The sequence below is a fragment of the Hippoglossus hippoglossus genome, chromosome 15 (assembly GCF_009819705.1).
Source record: "Hippoglossus hippoglossus isolate fHipHip1 chromosome 15, fHipHip1.pri, whole genome shotgun sequence".
Lineage (NCBI taxonomy): Eukaryota > Metazoa > Chordata > Actinopteri > Pleuronectiformes > Pleuronectidae > Hippoglossus > Hippoglossus hippoglossus.
This window is the reverse complement of record NC_047165.1, coordinates 20,891,837-20,909,198: the sequence shown is the minus strand read 5'-3', so window position 1 is coordinate 20,909,198 and position 17,362 is coordinate 20,891,837. Positions and strand designations below refer to the sequence as shown.

At 43.0% G+C, this 17,362-nt stretch overlaps 2 protein-coding genes across 3 annotated transcripts; both read left to right on the top strand.

The window, feature by feature from the left end:
- Positions 1-942: 942 nt before the first annotated feature.
- calm2a (calmodulin 2a (phosphorylase kinase, delta)) lies at positions 943-5,328 on the top strand. The gene is made up of 6 exons (XM_034608203.1): positions 943-1,096; positions 2,000-2,030; positions 3,407-3,550; positions 3,635-3,741; positions 3,818-3,953; positions 4,043-5,328. Exons 1-6 carry the CDS (start codon positions 1,094-1,096, stop codon positions 4,069-4,071), a joined length of 450 nt encoding a protein of 149 aa, XP_034464094.1. The 5' UTR covers positions 943-1,093; the 3' UTR covers positions 4,072-5,328.
- Positions 5,329-7,132: 1,804 nt separating this feature from the next.
- Positions 7,133-17,042, top strand: stpg4 (sperm-tail PG-rich repeat containing 4). 2 transcript variants are annotated; one of them, XM_034608696.1, is made up of 7 exons: positions 7,133-7,272; positions 7,435-7,491; positions 8,398-8,652; positions 9,755-9,819; positions 10,119-10,164; positions 15,492-15,596; positions 16,823-17,042. In XM_034608696.1, the coding sequence occupies exons 1-7, from the start codon at positions 7,183-7,185 to the stop codon at positions 16,928-16,930; spliced, it is 726 nt and encodes a 241-aa protein (XP_034464587.1). In that variant the 5' UTR covers positions 7,133-7,182; the 3' UTR covers positions 16,931-17,042. The 2 variants fall into 2 exon arrangements, with proteins under 2 accessions (XP_034464587.1, XP_034464588.1); XM_034608697.1 differs by lacking the exon at positions 7,435-7,491 and having other exon boundaries at positions 7,149-7,272.
- Positions 17,043-17,362: the final 320 nt, after the last annotated feature.

Genomic DNA, 17,362 nt, shown 5'->3' with positions numbered 1-17,362 from the left:
AGAGAGAGAGAGAGAGAGAGAGAGAGGGGGGGGGGGGCTGTTTGGGGACCTGGAGATTCTAGCACATTCTCTGAGAGGATGCTCCTGGCACGTCTCCGACTGTCCGTGCACCCTCCTCCACGGCATCTCCCATGGGGACTGGGGGGCCGGAGGCAGGTGGTCAGTGGGAGACAGGAGGGCAGTCAGGCATAAGCAATCAGGTCATCAGATCCCCCCCCCCCAGTCCGTCCACACACACACACACACACTGTCAGCTGCCGGCTTGTCACATATCACTCTTCTAAACGTGCACACACACATGCACACCAAGAATGACCAACTCTTGAACACTTAACTCACACAAACTCACTTCTGTGTAGAATGTCAAGTGATGGAGACGTGCACTGGGGGACTGGCAGAAGGAGAAACTTCAGACAGTGACTCTGGGTGTGTGGTAACCTTGTAACACACATTTTAAAATGATCAAACACAAGTAATCTAATAAGGAACGAGCACACCGGTCATGTGAACGGGGTCGGCAACGTTTCACAACCGCAGCTAATTGCTTCTAAAAGCCACCTCTGTGCGCATGACGTGCACACGCACCGTGCAACAGGCCCGTCCGCGGCGCCCGTGGCTCTGGTGTCTGCGGACAAGACGCAGCGGCAGCGCAGACCATGGGAGTGACGCATTGCAGGTACAAACGCACCAATCACAGAGCGCGGTTTCTCCCAGCGACGTCTTGCGCCCCACCGCGGAGTAGCAGAAGGTATTCGTGCGCCGCCATGTAGACCGCCGGCGACGGGTGACGCCGTCGGTGATATTGACATGAGAACACGCGCGACAGTCAGACACGCGTGTTTCGGCCGCGTGTCTGTTTTTCCGCGCGAGCGACGATGATTGCAAATGTGTTTTTATCAGGGATTAGGAAACCGAGGAAGAGGGAAGTCGGCGGAGGGATATGGGAAAGAGGCGGAGTTTAGGGCAGCGCTTAAAGGCGGGTGCTGCCGCCTCTTCCTCAGTGTGTCCATAGACTCTGTTCACTGCGAGGATTCTGTTCTGGACCCGGTTGTTACGGATTTTGTCGTGAATCAGCCGCTGCACCCACATCGAAATGGTAAGAGACGCCACATTTGTGCTTTCTCTGCTGTCTAGAAATGGCGGACAGACCTTTTATCCGCGGTCCTTCCTGTGAGGCTGCATATCTCATGTCGGTGAAAGAGGAAGGTACCGCTGACTAAGCTTAAGCCGACGCTCGTAAATGTAACCACCGCAGTGCCCGACGAGCAAGTGACAGCTCGGTGGTTGCTGGGCTGTCAGGCAAAGCTAACGTTAGCTTCAGCTGGGCTGTTCTGAATGAATGCAGTAACAACGGTGTGTATAACATTAGCATAACCTGAGACAGGGCACGTCCATTAATAACACTGCCTTTTGTGCAAGCCCAACATATTTCTAGCTAATGCTAAATCCCGACAGTGACTGTTGGTAAATGCGTCTCTCCTTCCTGGCTGACAGGGTCTGGTATGAGAAATGATGGTGACTGTTTTACAAGTCAGTCATTCTGCTGAGTGTGTGTCTGTGGGTCGGTTACTGTAAGCCTGCTGCCAAACGGTAGCTAGCTAACTTTAGCTCTCACTAGCTAACGGTTACCGCCAAATTGTCAGTCATTCGGTGTCTGTGGCGAAGTTGGCGTCATCAGACATTCAAACGTAGAGGGATGTCTGAACGCCACACGGACTCGTACGTTTTCTCCATATTCTTTCCCTCACCTTCAGTAATAGGATTGGTAGATACCCGTACGATAATACCATGCTTTTATACTTACAATATTCCAATATCATAACGCACATTGTATCACACTTTGCCAGCTGTACTAAAATCTCCTTACAATGTTTTAGATATGTTTGTGGTGATTTACTTAAAATGACGATCAAAGTAGCGTCTAGGTGCAAATGCTAATTGGGGATTTTATTTGTTTGCTCTGACATACTAATAATTCCTCCCATCTTCTTTTTTCCAGGCTGATCAGCTTACAGAAGAGCAGATTGCTGGTAAGACATCGCTGCATTGATCTCCTACTTTCCTCATATCCTGCGCAGTGGCCTGCATTATGGATCATTGCATCCCTTGCAGTGGATTTATACTTTTGCCTTTTAAGGCATTCCACAGGGTAGCCTACTGGTCATAAAACAGGAATGAATGAAACGGCTGTTGCTTGCTGGCTCTGGAACGCAGGACTCCCTCATGGAAAACTTTGCATTTTCATGGTTGCCATGTAATAAATGATGTAATCTGGAAGCACTATGTGTTCTGGCGGGGTATTTGCAGTCACCTTTTTATGTGACGTGTCTTTTGCCTGGGTGTGTACTCATCAGATAGGAATGTTTCAAGAACAATTGCAGCAACAACCAGGGCTTGGTCTGCTGGTATCCTAAGACGAGTGTCTGCATACGCTTACAGAATGTGCTCAGACTGCAATGAATGCTGTTCATGTCTAAACTGGGGAACAGTTGTAGCGGTTTCCCCGATCATATCGTCCTCCTGTTGACTAGATATAGCATAGGTCTGAGGTTTCACAATACACATCATACTCTTACTGTATTTCATAGTATCAGCTTGCAGTGAGTAAGCCTGTGCCTTATGCTGATGTGCAGGTTTTTAAATTGCCAGTTTGTACAAACAGCATAGCATGAATATGCACCTCAACAAAGTCCAAATGTCCTCTTGACTTTAGTAAATTTACAGCGTAATAAGCACCTTCTGTGATGTGAGGTTGTAATTGTCTCAGCGACCAGAGGGATGTGGCCCCCACCCCCCCGAAACTTCCTGCGGTTGCTGCAGACCACAGGCCTTTTCTCATAACAAAGGGTGTTGCCCTGTGCGTTTGACCCTGCAAATGGCAGGGCAGGTTGTAGTTTTTATGATGCTCACAAGCTGCTGCATGCCAGCACACATTGCCCACTGGCCTCATCACACTTGATGTGTGTTATCATTCCTCATCCCTCACGGCTCAACTGAACTACACAGGCTGTCATTCAGTGCTGATGGTGCCCAACTTTGCCCTGCTGCTTGGTCTCGTGGTCGCTGTCCTTGTTTAGCCAGAAACGACTGCAGTTGGAACACTAAACAGACGGGCTTGTTGTTATGCTGTAGCTAGTTTACAGGTTAAACAGGAGTGATGTAATGACCTTTTTGAGGCTTGTACAAATTCAGGGCTGGGTCAGTGTGATTTGCAGACTTGAGGAAGAGATTGTTATACAGGCTGGGCTGACAGTATTTACATGGTTTAATGATTAGGTTCAACCTTCTGTGCTTTTTGTTTACAACCACTGTCATTGTGTCTTGCCACTTTTCATGTACATATCTAACTATAGGTATGACACCTTTCTTTAAAAAGCTCATATCCTTTTTTGTTTTCTTCAATTAGAGTTCAAAGAGGCATTTTCGCTCTTTGACAAGGATGGCGATGGCACCATCACCACCAAAGAGCTGGGCACAGTCATGCGCTCTCTTGGCCAGAACCCCACAGAGGCAGAGCTGCAGGATATGATCAATGAAGTGGATGCTGATGGTGAGAACTAAAATTTGGCTTCAGAACCTGGTAACCACATGCATGCCGGATGGAATTGCCCATAAAAGTCTGTTTCATCTTCAGGAAATGGGACGATAGACTTCCCCGAGTTCCTGACCATGATGGCAAGGAAGATGAAGGACACAGACAGCGAGGAGGAGATCAGAGAAGCATTCCGTGTCTTTGACAAAGTAAATACCGTCTTCACTCACGCACATGTGTATCTGCAGAATTTTTATTTGCTTACTGAATGATCTTTATATTCAGGATGGCAATGGATACATCAGTGCTGCTGAGCTGCGCCATGTGATGACAAACCTTGGAGAGAAGCTGACTGATGAGGAAGTGGACGAGATGATCAGAGAAGCAGACATTGACGGGGATGGCCAGGTCAATTATGAAGGTTTGTATATGTTGTATTATGTATTGTAATCTGCTTGGATCGCTCATTGGATACTGATGTGTATTTTCATCTCCCCCTCTTTCCCACAGAGTTCGTACAAATGATGACAGCGAAGTGAAGGCCTTGTACAGATTTCGTATATAAATAATTTGCCTTTTTTCTTTGTGTAATTTATCTGTAAAATCTTAATAGCCCCCCTTGGTCCCTGCTCCTTCTGCTGTCCAAAGGAACTGCATGTAAACTGCATAGGCTCTTGTCCCCATGTCCCTTTCTTTTGCTGTCATGGTGTTTTGGAGTGACGGAACGGTCGTACAACCAGATGCTCGTGGAGGCCCCTGGGAGCCGGAGAACTTCGAATCTTCCTGTCTTGTGTGCTCGGGGCCCCTCCACGCATGGCGACATTGGAAACCTGTCAGCTGGTTGTCACTTGGCAACACTGTTGGCATGGAAACAATGTAGAGGAGTTTAAACTCTGCATGGACTACGGACAAAGTATATATGGAAATCTTTCAGCATTGCACTATTGCAAAAAAAATGACACGGGTGTATCTCCTAGGTACTCGTACAAACTCTTTTTGTATCTGCTGTTCTATATACCAGAAAACGACTAATCTTATGCTTTTTAATGTTTTACTCACTACTTTTATTTTTCTTTTGTTTTCTTTTTTTAATGACCTCTGGTCATGCCTCAAATAATTCATTCCAAGTTGTATATTTTTGTTTTCCAATAAAATTTACAATCTACCCAGATATGAAAATTGTCTTGTTTTCTCAGTTATGGATCCTTGAGTTTGTATACCCTGTAATAATTCCCATTTTTGTATTGAGGACAGGATGCTCCTTTTTTTTATTTTTTTTTATTTTTTCAATAGGACTTTTTTTTTTTTTTCTCCTGTTGCATAGAATAAACACAATGTTTAACGTTTCTAGATTTACAGTGTCCCCTGTTAATTTCCCAAAAGCACTGAGGAGCATCAGCCAATGCCTCTTAATGTTCAGATAAGCTCAGATGAAATTGTATTGTCATTAAAATAAAAGCACTGAGTGGGATCAAAGGCTTCTATTGTGAAGTGCACACAATGGTACTTAACATTAGATTAGCCTTGTACTGTCCAGCTCCCCGACTGACTATAAAGGCCATGTGTTGTCTGCTGCTGTTGGCACGGCACCATGTAGAAGCTGACTGCCTCATGTCTTACTTGGCATTTTCCCCAATCACGAGGTGCAGGTGATTGTACATCAGAAACCATGGTGTAAATAGAGGTGTACCTGTTTTTTATTTTATTTCTGATTATTGAGTTTGTTACAGTAGCTTGCAGAGATACTAAGTTTGTTATTTTGACGAATGACAAAATAAAGCTCTTGTGGACCTCTGCTCTGTGTACTTTGTGAATTCTTTAGCTGCTATTATAAGGCTGTGCCCTTGATCCTATGCAGTGGTTGCGCAGTAGACTCTAAAAACAGTTTTACAACTTGAGTTTCTCTGATGTTTTACTGTCCGTTGGGAGTCGTTAGGACAGCAGTTTGTGGTTTGGTCAGTCATGCATGATGAGGATTCCCTGTGGATGCACATTCAAACATAGAGCATTCTAAGTGAGGTAACAGCTTATACACGCAGTACAACTGTGATGTGAAACAGCTATTTATTTACATTACACATGACTAACTTTTCTTGAATGTAGCTCGAAGTGAGATGATTGTGATTATTGCATAGTTGATTTCCAAGACAACAGAGAAGCATCATGACCCACAACAATTTCAGGTGTGAATCGAGGACACGAGTGGTTCTAATCTCGTCCCAACCAATTATCACACAACTGAAAACACTCAGTTTAAAGTGTCATTGCCGTCAGCTTGTAAAAAGATGTTAATTACACAGTTCGTGTCTGCGCTCATTCAATGTCCACACTTAACAGACTGAATATACATCAGGTACTGTGGTGGAAACAGACATGTACAGGAAAACGTCAGTCAGTTAACAGCCCCTACACCTATGTGTGTGTATTTGTGTATTTCTCCTCATGTACTCTCTGATCTCATGAGACATCCTTGTCAAGTAGCATAAACATGAATTCTTGGTTCCTTCAAACTTTGAATTTCCATGTTGCCTAGCAACGAGGCTGAATGTTGCGCCTATGCTCCCAGAGCGAGACTTTCACTTCAGGTGTTGGATTAAGTTCTGCCAATTTCTGTGTGAGTGTGTGTCTGTGCACGTGCGTGTGCATGTGAATGTGCTTGTACCTGACATCACACTTCAGTCTAGTTTGATACTGGCGGTAAGATCCACAGAAAAGAGGCTGAGGTGACAACAGTATTCAGAGGCTGAATGATCGATAGAGTTCTGTCTTTACAAATGTCAAAATGAGAGAATAAATTGCTTATTTAAACAAAAATTGCCATAGAGCGCATACCTCCGCCAAAGCTCAACAGTCCCCTTAAACTCAATCAAGCTGCACCAAATTTCACACACTCAGATATCAGTTCACAATATGAGCCTAATTTCTTTTACAAGATTACTCCCTGGGGAATCTGTAAACATTTTGAAAAACATCCTTTCTCCCATTCAGCATTTCTGGAACCAAAATTGAATCGGTTCTTTCCTGACTCATGTCACATCCCTCCAACCAACCAAGTACAATGTCACTCAGTAGAGCACCAAGTTGCACACACCCATAAATAGCAGTCCTGTAAACATGCCTGATTTTTTTCATCAAGATGTACTATTTTCTGAGAAATCAATGAATCAATCCTTACAAATAAACAAACAAACCAACAAATAATTGGAAAGGATAACTTCCATGATGCAGGTTAGTATTTGTCAGGTGACCGGACCACAGGAAATCCTCAGACCATGGTTTGGAAACCAGATGCAGTGAAGAATGAGACTTGTGTTCCTGTCTTTTCTCGACCTGCAATTTGCACTTTAATGCCAACTCTCCGGCTGTATATTCCTGTCAATGTCATAGTCTGCCTCCAAATATCACATGTGAGTAGATGATGATCGTGAGGACTAAGTAACTGCAGCATGTGCAGTATGCTCTGTATACCTCGGTGCTTGCCATTGTGTCTTACTCTTAGTATAACTGGTAGGTGAGTCTAAATTTAGCCCCTCACCAGGCCGGCTTGTTGAAAAATTGATCGATAGTGGAGTGGCTGCTATAGTAACAGTCACAGTTTTAATGGTGGTCAGGTGTCACCGGATCTCCAGTCGAGGAGATAGCGAGCGACAATGAGTAGAGCGCAGGACACGGTCACATGGAAACACAAAGCTGCCAGTAAAGTCGCTGACATGTCCAGGGGTGGCAATAGAACTGATAAGGTAAGGGTCTATCTTTACAGCCCTCATAACTGTGTGTGTGTGCTTAATGAGCAGAGCTGCTAAAGCGCAGGATGAGACACGCTGGAGATGCATCAGGACATTGTTGGCATAGCAGTGTCATCAGAACTGAAACAATCCACTGTGTCCTGGTCTTATCTGCAGGGCGATGACAGGGTGGACCTGTGTGGCCGTGGGAGCTGGTGGCTGCGAACACTGAAAGTAGGTGTCATGCTGCAGTGTGGTTTCACAGCCTGTCCTCACAGCAGACGCTACTGCTCGGGCGTCTGAGCTGAACGCTTGTCACTGGTTTGTCGATGTGAAGTGGCTCATTAGCTCATGTGTAGCTGTAGCAGTGCTGTGCTGCCTTCAGGAACCTTCCAATAGTCAGGGTTTGAGAATAATACAACAGAGAAGAGCATCATAAACATATCATTGTTCTTGGGACGTGTATAGTTTTCAATTACTGGCTTTTATTGCACTTCACTTTCCCATTGTCTCTTTCCAAAGTGTGCTGCCTGCCAGAAATAAATGAAACACTTACGCTGCTCTGAGTCCAGTCCCTAAGCGGTCCACAGTGCATATTCTAATAACATATAGACCTAATTAATTATCAGTTTAAATTAATCTGATCCAAGCTCTCAGTCTCCGTTTTTAAACAGCTTCCTTCTTCTGCCCAATGTTTCCTGCACAGCAAATAATAGGCCAAACAACTCGATGTTTCCAACATTTACCGTCAGTGCAGTTCAGTTACGTGAGCTCTGCTCGTACATACAGGTGTTCAATCATGAGATACTAGAGTTTAGATTATTTCAAGGAAACATAAAGCTTACTTTAGTACTGTCAGAAATTATTAATGGAAAGTCAAAGGCAGTTTCAAGAACACAAGTTTCTTTAATGCCAAACATAAATTCAAACAACTCAACTTGGCTCCAAATGACGTGATTTACGAAAGATGGCAATGGCTGTGATATTTTGGCTTCATTTCTGGATAGTAGAGGAAAGGGAAGATGCATCGTCCAGTTTATGCTGCATGCTAACATGCTAACATGCTAATACAGTAACAATTTGCCTATCCCAGCAACAAGCAAACATTCCCCAAAGCTTTCCCCTCTCATCCTCTCCCAGGACACACCCCTCCCTGGTCTCTATCACATTCGAGACTTCATCGAAGAAGCTGAACTGAACCCTGTGAAGAAAACCTATGGGTTTAAAGGTGTGGGCAGAAAAGCTAAGACCCTGGGTGTGCGTAACGGGGAATTGCTGATGCCTGGAGCGTATGATTACATTGATTCCACCCAGGAGGTCCTGATGAACCAGGCTTCCTACTCTTTCAAAAACTGCCCACGGCCCGACATCGATACCCTCGGCATCAGAGACAAGGTGGGCTTCAGATTACTCCCTTGGGACCACATTGCAGATATTCTGAATATTTGGTCAATATTTGTGATACATTTTGATGCAACTCCAACTACTGTTTTAACAAGAATTAAGGAAGCTTGTTTCTCAAGAAATAGCAACACCAACGACCTCCCCTTCATAACCACACACATTTATGTGCATTTCTAGGAACGAATCAAAGCAGATGTTAATTAGAGAAATGATTTGTGCTTTTGATGTTTGGACAGAGTCAGGCTAGCTCTTTCCCTCTGCTTTCATCAGCTCCTGTCTCTGCCTACATAGTTAGAATACAGATGCTATACTCTTTGTAAAAAATGAACAAATAAAAGAAAATAGAGACATTTCCCAAGTACAACAAAATATAACTAGAGGGGAACTTGGACAGTGGATATACCTCTGACAACACTAACAGGCACTTGAAATCAGCTACATCCGGATCATTATCTGGATCTGCACCAAATTTCACTTGATCATAGATATTTGCACTTTACACGTTTAAGTTCTTTTTCATCAAGATTTCTACATTATTTCTTAAGAACCCTTAGTTTTTAGTTTCACTAAAATTGGCTCTGCAGTTTTTGCGTAATCCTGCTAAAAGTCAGACAGACCTCAATGAAAACATAACCTCCTTGGTTAATGTGCTTTGAATTCCTCAATATAAACCTATTTTTCAAAAATCTTAAATAGTTATTGTCTTTCTGATGCCACAACCTAAAAACCGATGCAATGTGCAGTGTAATAGCCAGTCAATAATGTATTTCCTGCTGAAGTTATTATTAGCAGGAACTGTTGCTCCACCGCCTCAACACCACCTTGATTCTAGTTTTTAAGCCTAAGGGGTTCCTTTACTTAAGCACTCTTTATTATTCATAAGTTTTAATAGTGTATTTGGCATTTCGATTTCATCACAGTGCTTTGTTTAAAAATACAGGAGGTGCTCATTAAAATGTACTTGCTACCTGAAAACAGTAGATGTGTTGGAAACAGAAGCCGACTGTATGCTTTATGTGACCCAGCAGACAAAAAGCAAACCCATGGTGATACTGTCATATGAACAGGTCTTTTTCTTTGTTCCCTGTGCCAGCATATAAACACTTCACCGTGCGACTACGATGTGACGGCCAAACCAGTGGAGAAGACTCCCTGCAAGTAAGCTCTCGACAAACAGCCTCTCTTTGACTCTCAGATCGCAGCGGAGCAGTCAACCCATGATTCATCCCTTGATCGACGAGTCCTTACTCCTCATTCAGCTTCTCCTTCCCTCTCTCTCATCTTCCCTCCTCGCATCTCAAACATGAAGGAGCAACCGCCAACCTGCTCTCTGTTCTCTGCTTCTGGTCAAGCACAACCTTATTCTTTTCTTCACTCCTACCCTCATTGTTGTCCTCTCTTGTTCTTCTTCTTGTTCTTTTTTTGACAGCCACCCCCCTCCTCTGCTCTCCTTGCAGGCATGCGATGTTTCGGTCGACTGTGCAGAGGATCAGCTTTCCGCCTGTAAGTATCTGGTCACCAAGACTAGTTATTAAGACCAATCAGTCTTTCCATTGAACACAAAAGGGCTTCATTACAATAGACTTTCAATAGGTTTTGATTACAAGCTATGACGTGCACCTGGTATGTGCTGTGTGCGCAGGCTAGTTATGACATCCACAAGGGTCAAAGAAAAACCGATTCCACCGGCTGGTTGTATGGTTTGTCCCATTTGAGGGCCTGTTATGGCACTGCTCTGGCTGACCAGTCAGCTTTGGTTCATATTGCAGGGTGTCGCAGCCTCTCCCATGTGTCCATGCTGGTAGCTGATGGATATTTGAGCCGTGCTGGCAGCTGCTGAGTGTTGACAGAGAAGGAAAGGCGCTAAGAAATCCCGAGGGTGTTATTACTGCAGAGTTGGGAGCAGTTTTCTGCCATTAGTGGTGTCATAGCGACTCCAAGACAAGTTTACTGTCAAAGGTTAAGCAGCTACACAAGTGCTGCAGCAAAGTTAACTGAAGGCGCAGATCGATCAGACAGCTGAAATGATGGGGCTGACTAGACATTAGTGGATCAAAGTTGAGACGTTGTAATGCTTTACTCTGGGAATTCTAGGTCCGTCCTGAGATGGGAGATAGAAATGTCCTACTTCTCTGTGAATGGATCCCAGAATAAAATGAAAGTGAATTCCACACCTTTAAAAAAGAAACCCCCAGTGAGCTGAGAATGTTTGGGAACACAAAAAGAAAACAATAAGCTGTATATATATTCTCTTTTTTTATGACTGGACTTAATTTCTCCATCCCGAGGCCCCTGTGTGTCCTAGATTTATATGTTGTGCTTTCTTGCAATATCGACTGCACGTGCTGCTCGGAAGGAACAAATTCTCCCTTGAGATTCAAGCCTGTTTCGATTAAAATCATAATCACAGACTTTTACACTCTAATGCTGTTGCCTGATGACCAGGCTGGTCCTTTTTATTTTATTTTATTGGTCAGTTCACCACGTCCAGACAAACCATGAGACTGACACGTTCCATAGAGGATGAATTGTAACCAATTATGACCTTGGTGTTCTTTTGACTTTTAGTTCACTTGAGGTTAACATTTGTGTTATTTTAGGGATATATCTCTACAACAAGTTGATGTGCTACAATTAATGAATGATCAATCAAATTTTATTTGTGTAGTCCATATTCACAAAACACAATTTGTCTCATAGGGCCAGATGTGACATCCTCTGTTCTTAACCCTCAACAAGAGTAGGGAAAAATACCCCCAAAACAACATTGATTAGAATGAAATATGATACAATTATTCATGGTGCCCAGAGGAAGTACCTTAATGATGCTGGTTTCCTGTCTGTCCCACGAGCAGCACCATTAGTAGTTTTGAGTGAAATATCTAGACATTTATTAAATTGATTGCCATGAAATTTATTCCATTCATGGTCCCCTCATTTGGTGATCCCTTTACAGTTCACCTTATACCACTGTCATCCCAGAATGAAGCTGAACTAATTCACATGTTAGCAAGCTAACTGGGTAAAAATAAACATTAAACCTGGTAAGTCAGCATTGTAATCAGAAACATGTTAGCATGCCAACATTAGCATTACCCAGCTCCACTTGTACAGAGCCACTAGCAGGGATGTGTCATATTTTTGTTTGCTGGGAATACAAATTTGGTGGCACTATGTGAAATATTTAATATGTATATGGACACAAAACAGCCTCACTGTTATTTTCCAAATCAAAATATCATATTCATTTCACTTCACCACCTACCTACTCCACAGAGGGGAACACTCCTAATGTGCTGTGCCACTGTAGGAAAGTAGGCCAGGTGCTTAGGTTCAACACTCACACACACAGACACACACACACACAGACACACACACACACACACACACAGACACACAGACACACAGACACACACACACACACACACACAAACACACCCACACAAACACACACACACACACATCTGTAAAAATGTCACTGTTGTTTGCTTGATCCCATAAAATATGCATGCATTAGCACCTCTGTGAGCATCCCCAGGCACGATGGGGGCCAGCTGACCAGTTGCACATGATCAAGTGAACATGCAACAGGGTTTAAATGGCACATAGCAGTCATTCCTCTAAGGGGTGGAGAAAAGGAAAAGACACCTTCCTGTCTCCCTCGGTCAGAATCAGAGCTGAGAATGAACGACTGGTCCGGTGTTCAGGGACAGGGAGATAGTTTTATGTGTGAGGAGGGTGGAGGGGTTTGATGCTATTTCTGCATGGCACACCACTGATGATGACCAGTATGTGTGCTAGTGGGTAAGAGGAAAGGATAAGTGAAAGGCAAGGAGACGGAGAGAGACACAGAGTTTTGACATACATTAACCTTACCCTAAACAACAGGGCAGAGACCATTCAGTCACATGGCGAATGATATGTCCTACATCTTAAAAATATTGGTATGTGATGTAAAATATGTCTCATGTTTACAGAGAGTGCATCCCTCAGATGCCTGGAGTTACAGTGGGGTTTAACAATAGAGTTTTCACGAGTGCAGGTCCAAGGGTGTAACAATTAATCTCTCATTTGGCTCTTTAACTGTTAGAGGTCATGATGACCGTAGAAAATCAGTTACTCTGGCCTCAGGAAATAGTCATAAAATCATCCTGTCTGCTTTGGATTCTTATGAATAATACAACTTTAATTCAGGTGGCGTAAAAAGTCCATGTTGCCTTCTGAGGGAACATGAGCCGTTTGTTTAAAGGGGTTTAGCTAATGACAGTTTAGACTAGTCCCTTCTTGTCTCTGGATTTTTTGTTTTTGACTCTGCTTGGTAACTGAACATCTGTCTAATAGGCAGGCTGCTTTCAACAAGGTATAATCTCCTGCTAACTGACACTTCCAGTAAAGATAATGACAAGGAGATGGAAAAACCGCCATGGTACTAATGTTCAAGTCACAAAAATACAATAAAGCGGTTTCTGACCTGACCAAGGTAACTATATGTGGGATTACATACCAGTGATCACATGCTAGCCCTGCCCTGCAACATGATGGAATTGTAAGTGACGTCATCAGAGTGAAACGTGCAAAGACGTGCGGTGGAAAACCACAAGAATTAGGGCCACATTCTTTTGAGGCTGCATTTGGAGACTTATTGCATCACAGCGGTGCGACCAGGCTGTCCCATTTTGAAGGCTCCTTCAAATTCAGCCAAGAACAGTTTCCTTCCATTCCTGAACAATGAAGGATTCATCACAAATGTATCAATCTCTATACACACCCAAAGCCAGAAAAGGTATCACTGTTTGAGTTTTGTGTGGAGAAACGTTTGACTCATGTAATAAAATAAACTACCAGTACTGTAAAGTACGGCCAACGTCTTGGCCCTGCTGTCTACACCCGAAGCCCCAAAACATTGACTGTTACCGCCAGTGGGCTCAGAGATTACTAATATAATAAACAGATTGAGTTCACCAGTGCTCAGCATGTCCTTTTAAGTTTAACCACCAGTGTCAGGTGATGGTTTTGGACACACACAGGTTATTTCTCTCTACCTGGAGCTAACTTTGTGATTAGCCTTGTTTACAATTACCAACTACTACAAACTGCTGTTCCTCACTGGAATATGTGTCGGAGCTGCCAGAGTTGTCTATCAAAAGGTGGAATATGGTTAAAAAAATGATAAATGCAAGGAAGTGTGACGCATACAAATTCACCTCTAAACTCTAATTTCACAGCCTTCCAGAAAGCTGCTTTATTTCTAAATATTGAACATGTCTGTATATAAGCTGTTGTGACATTGTAGAAATGTGTTTTCTACCCAACACCGTGTCCTCGATTGTTTGTGTCTATTAAGCTTGAGATGTATATCAGGTTAGTTTAGGGTTGTTCAAACGATAAAATGACTGTTTGGGTGAACAAACTGAGCTGAATCACTTCGATCCATTCATCTCTCAGTTGGGTTGAGTGCTCAGTCAGTTGTGATCGAACGTGCAGGGCTACACTCACTCACTGAGTGACTGACACAAGTCATTGAGTCACTCACCCTGTGTCACGTCAGCGAATCTCTGAAAACGTTATTTGTTCGTGCGGATCCCTGCGAACAAATCAATGACTTTGAATCACTCACTCAGATCACATTCACAGGGATACACTCAGTCACTGAGGGAGAGATACAAGTCATTTCCTTTGCAGGAGGAAATGAGTCAAGTCTAGGTGGGAACATCATTGATTCCGGTGGGAAATTACCACAGCAGAAGCAAAACATGTCACCAGTAGCTTATTGAAACAAGTAGCAATAGCGCAAATTATGCGTGAGTAATTATAGATAGCATAAGAAGATGAAAATAACATCAGTAAATATGAATGATAAAAATATATGAAAACTAAAGAGACTGTTCCTGATTCTTTTTGCGAGGGAATGGCGCACGATGAGCGATTTGTTCACAGAATGTACTGCACAGTGAACATGAGTCCTGAATACTCATCTGCTCAAACTGTTCGAATCTGACTAATAACCCTAACCCTTAAAAAGCCTTCAATCCATTGTTCATCTTCGATTTCATCTCAGAATTTTTTGCAATGTTTAGCAAGTCGGTCTCAGCAACAGCACTTAAAAACCAGGTATCATGAGAGATATACACATTTGGACCATGTTTCAGTTCAGTGTGTGGGACTAGGCAGTTTCAATGATGAACTGTGGGAATGAGGGCTTTGAAAATAACTACTTTACACATCGCAACATCATATTTAGCTAAAGTTATGGTGACTACAATTTGGATTACTTTTTAACATGCTCTGTCATTGAAGCTTGCCTAATGACCAAGCTACTTGCTACAAGCTACTGCTAATGGACATTTTTAAGATATGGACAGGACCGGTCGCTGCAGGAGGACTCGAGCCTCCATAGTAAATTTCAATAAAAACTATGTTGGAGAAAAAACTAAAATATTTGTATTCAGCTGATAAAAATTTATACGAAAAATAAGCTACTTCTACCTGATATTTTCTTTTTGTAATTAACTTTTTGTTTGATCTTTTGTTTGACAAAGGACAGGAATAGAGCTCAGGTGCATTCCACTGACAGCTCATCTGCTTTGCACAGTGAAGCTCCTCCATCTCACCAAGCTCCATTGTTAATATCAATTAATATGAATGAATGAATTATTAATCATATCGACATTTACAATCAAGAACGAATGGGAAAAAGTGTCCGTGTGTTTACATGGTAATGATTATATGCTAGCCTTGCTCAGCGGCACATTGAGGCTTGCTCACAAAATCAATGAATCAATCAATCCCCCCCCCCCCTCATTAATACCTCCTCTCTGTGACCACCTCAGAGGGAGGGACCTGCTCCATGTCGCTACAATCCACAGACCAGACCTGGGAAAGGCATCACTTCCTGCTTCAAATCCACTCTGCCACGGCTCCATTATGTTGACCTAGTGAGTCCTGTACATCCCATTTACACCTCCATCTGTGAACACGTACCCACACCACATCATTTTAAGTGCAGCCATTTTAAAAACCTCTGCTAATGCACACACACACCCCAGTGTTTTAATGACTCTGGCTGATTGGACGTGGTCAGGGTGAAAATGGGTGGAACTAAGGCGGAAATGTATTACGTCACAAAACCCTTGAGTACCAATAAGAATGATGACGGGTTAACAAATCATCCCGCCCACGTAGTCCTGAGAGGTAAACCAGACAACCACTGTGTGGGTGCAACTGGAGCGCTGCTTTCAAACAGAACTCCTGAGCTCATGGTTATGACATGAAAAGTCATGGACATGGTGTGCTTGGCGTTCAAGTGGCAAAGTTGTGAGAACACAGACTCTACGAAACCGCAACATGGATGCTAATGTTAGCTACTGTAGGTGCCTAGAAGCCACAGTTTAGCAAAGGCATAATGCCAGAGGGCAAAGATGAGGCCCTTTGGAATATCAGCATTTATCTCTGACAGAAGTTCAGATGGACTCTTCTTGTGAACACAGTAAATCAGCCCCATTTGCGTATATGTTTAAAAGTATGAACTTATATTTACTTTTATATCCTCTTGGCTGCATCCGGGCATAGTTGGTTGTTTCTCATTGATGATATTTATGTAATTACCTCATTGTGGTGATGGGACTGATTTCCACATGACTGATGGAAATATATAAAATGGAAGTGGCTTCATAAAGTATCCAGACCCGTTCGCATTTACCACACTTAATTGTGTTATGGTTTGACGTCTCTTGTTTACAAAAGCACTCAGACCATATGCTGTGAATTGTGGTCAGGTCTTTGCATTGATCGGATTTTTATATAATTAATATCAGTTTAGACCAAAATTCCAACCCATAATGTATTTTTCCTTTTAGTCATCACAGTTAATTGAGTGTAGATGGAAAGGACACATTTTCGAATTTCTAGTACAAAATTAAATCTGCATTATATTAATGTGTAAAAAGAATGTCTGAATACTTTTTAAAGCAAGTGTTCTTAACAGGATGCAGCAAAGAACACATACTATATACAGTAGGCTAGGAGAACAGTAGATAAGCAATGGCCTCAGCACTTGAGAATATTCTGTAAATATTTTACATGTACTTGAAAATGTCTTAACAAAGAGCAAGAGATGAAAAATGTATTTGTGTCTGTGTGTGTGCGTGTGTGTGTTGCGCAGAAGACCCCAGGACCAGGAGCTTATGAACCAAACTGGAAGTTTGGTGGCCCTCTGAACACAGAGGTCATGGACCCCTCATTTAGCCTCTTTTTCCGCAGCATTCCCTAGAGTGCGCTTTATTTCCCATAAGGCCCTGATCCTCCCTTCATCTTTTCTCTCAACCTACGGTCAAATCACACATGACCCGGCCTCACTGATGAAATAACAATAAAATCATGCTTCACAAAAGACAAAAACCCTCCAGTCTCTTATTACTTGGACTCATGTTTATCAGGGATGGATTTTGTGGGCCGCCAACGACGTAATCAACTACATTCGTTGTGCTCAAATCTCTTTAGTGACGCCAGCCAGGGAAGCAGAATGATCTTATCTGCAACAAAGGGTACTTCATTCCACTTAACTACATGTTCCCGGTATTGCTCTCTCCCTTCATCTCTCCTCACGCCTGCTCTCGCTCCTCTCTCCCTCTCTGTTGGCAGTCAGGCTGCTTCGCCTTCCTACTATCTCTGGCCTACGATGCACTCAGGAGGAGGAATGCTG

Coding starts and splice junctions, on each gene's coding strand:
- calm2a (XM_034608203.1), top strand. Junction 2,031..3,406: donor TACAGAAGAGCAGATTGCTG/GTAAGACATCGC, acceptor TTCTTCAATTAG/AGTTCAAAGAGGCATTTTCG. Junction 3,742..3,817: donor CATTCCGTGTCTTTGACAAA/GTAAATACCGTC, acceptor CTTTATATTCAG/GATGGCAATGGATACATCAG.
- stpg4 (XM_034608696.1), top strand. CDS start 7,183: ATGAGTAGAGCGCAGGACACGGTCACATGGAAACACAAAGCTGCCAGT. Junction 7,492..8,397: donor GGTGGCTGCGAACACTGAAA/GTAGGTGTCATG, acceptor ATCCTCTCCCAG/GACACACCCCTCCCTGGTCT. Junction 15,597..16,822: donor GGCTCCATTATGTTGACCTA/GTGAGTCCTGTA, acceptor TGTGTTGCGCAG/AAGACCCCAGGACCAGGAGC.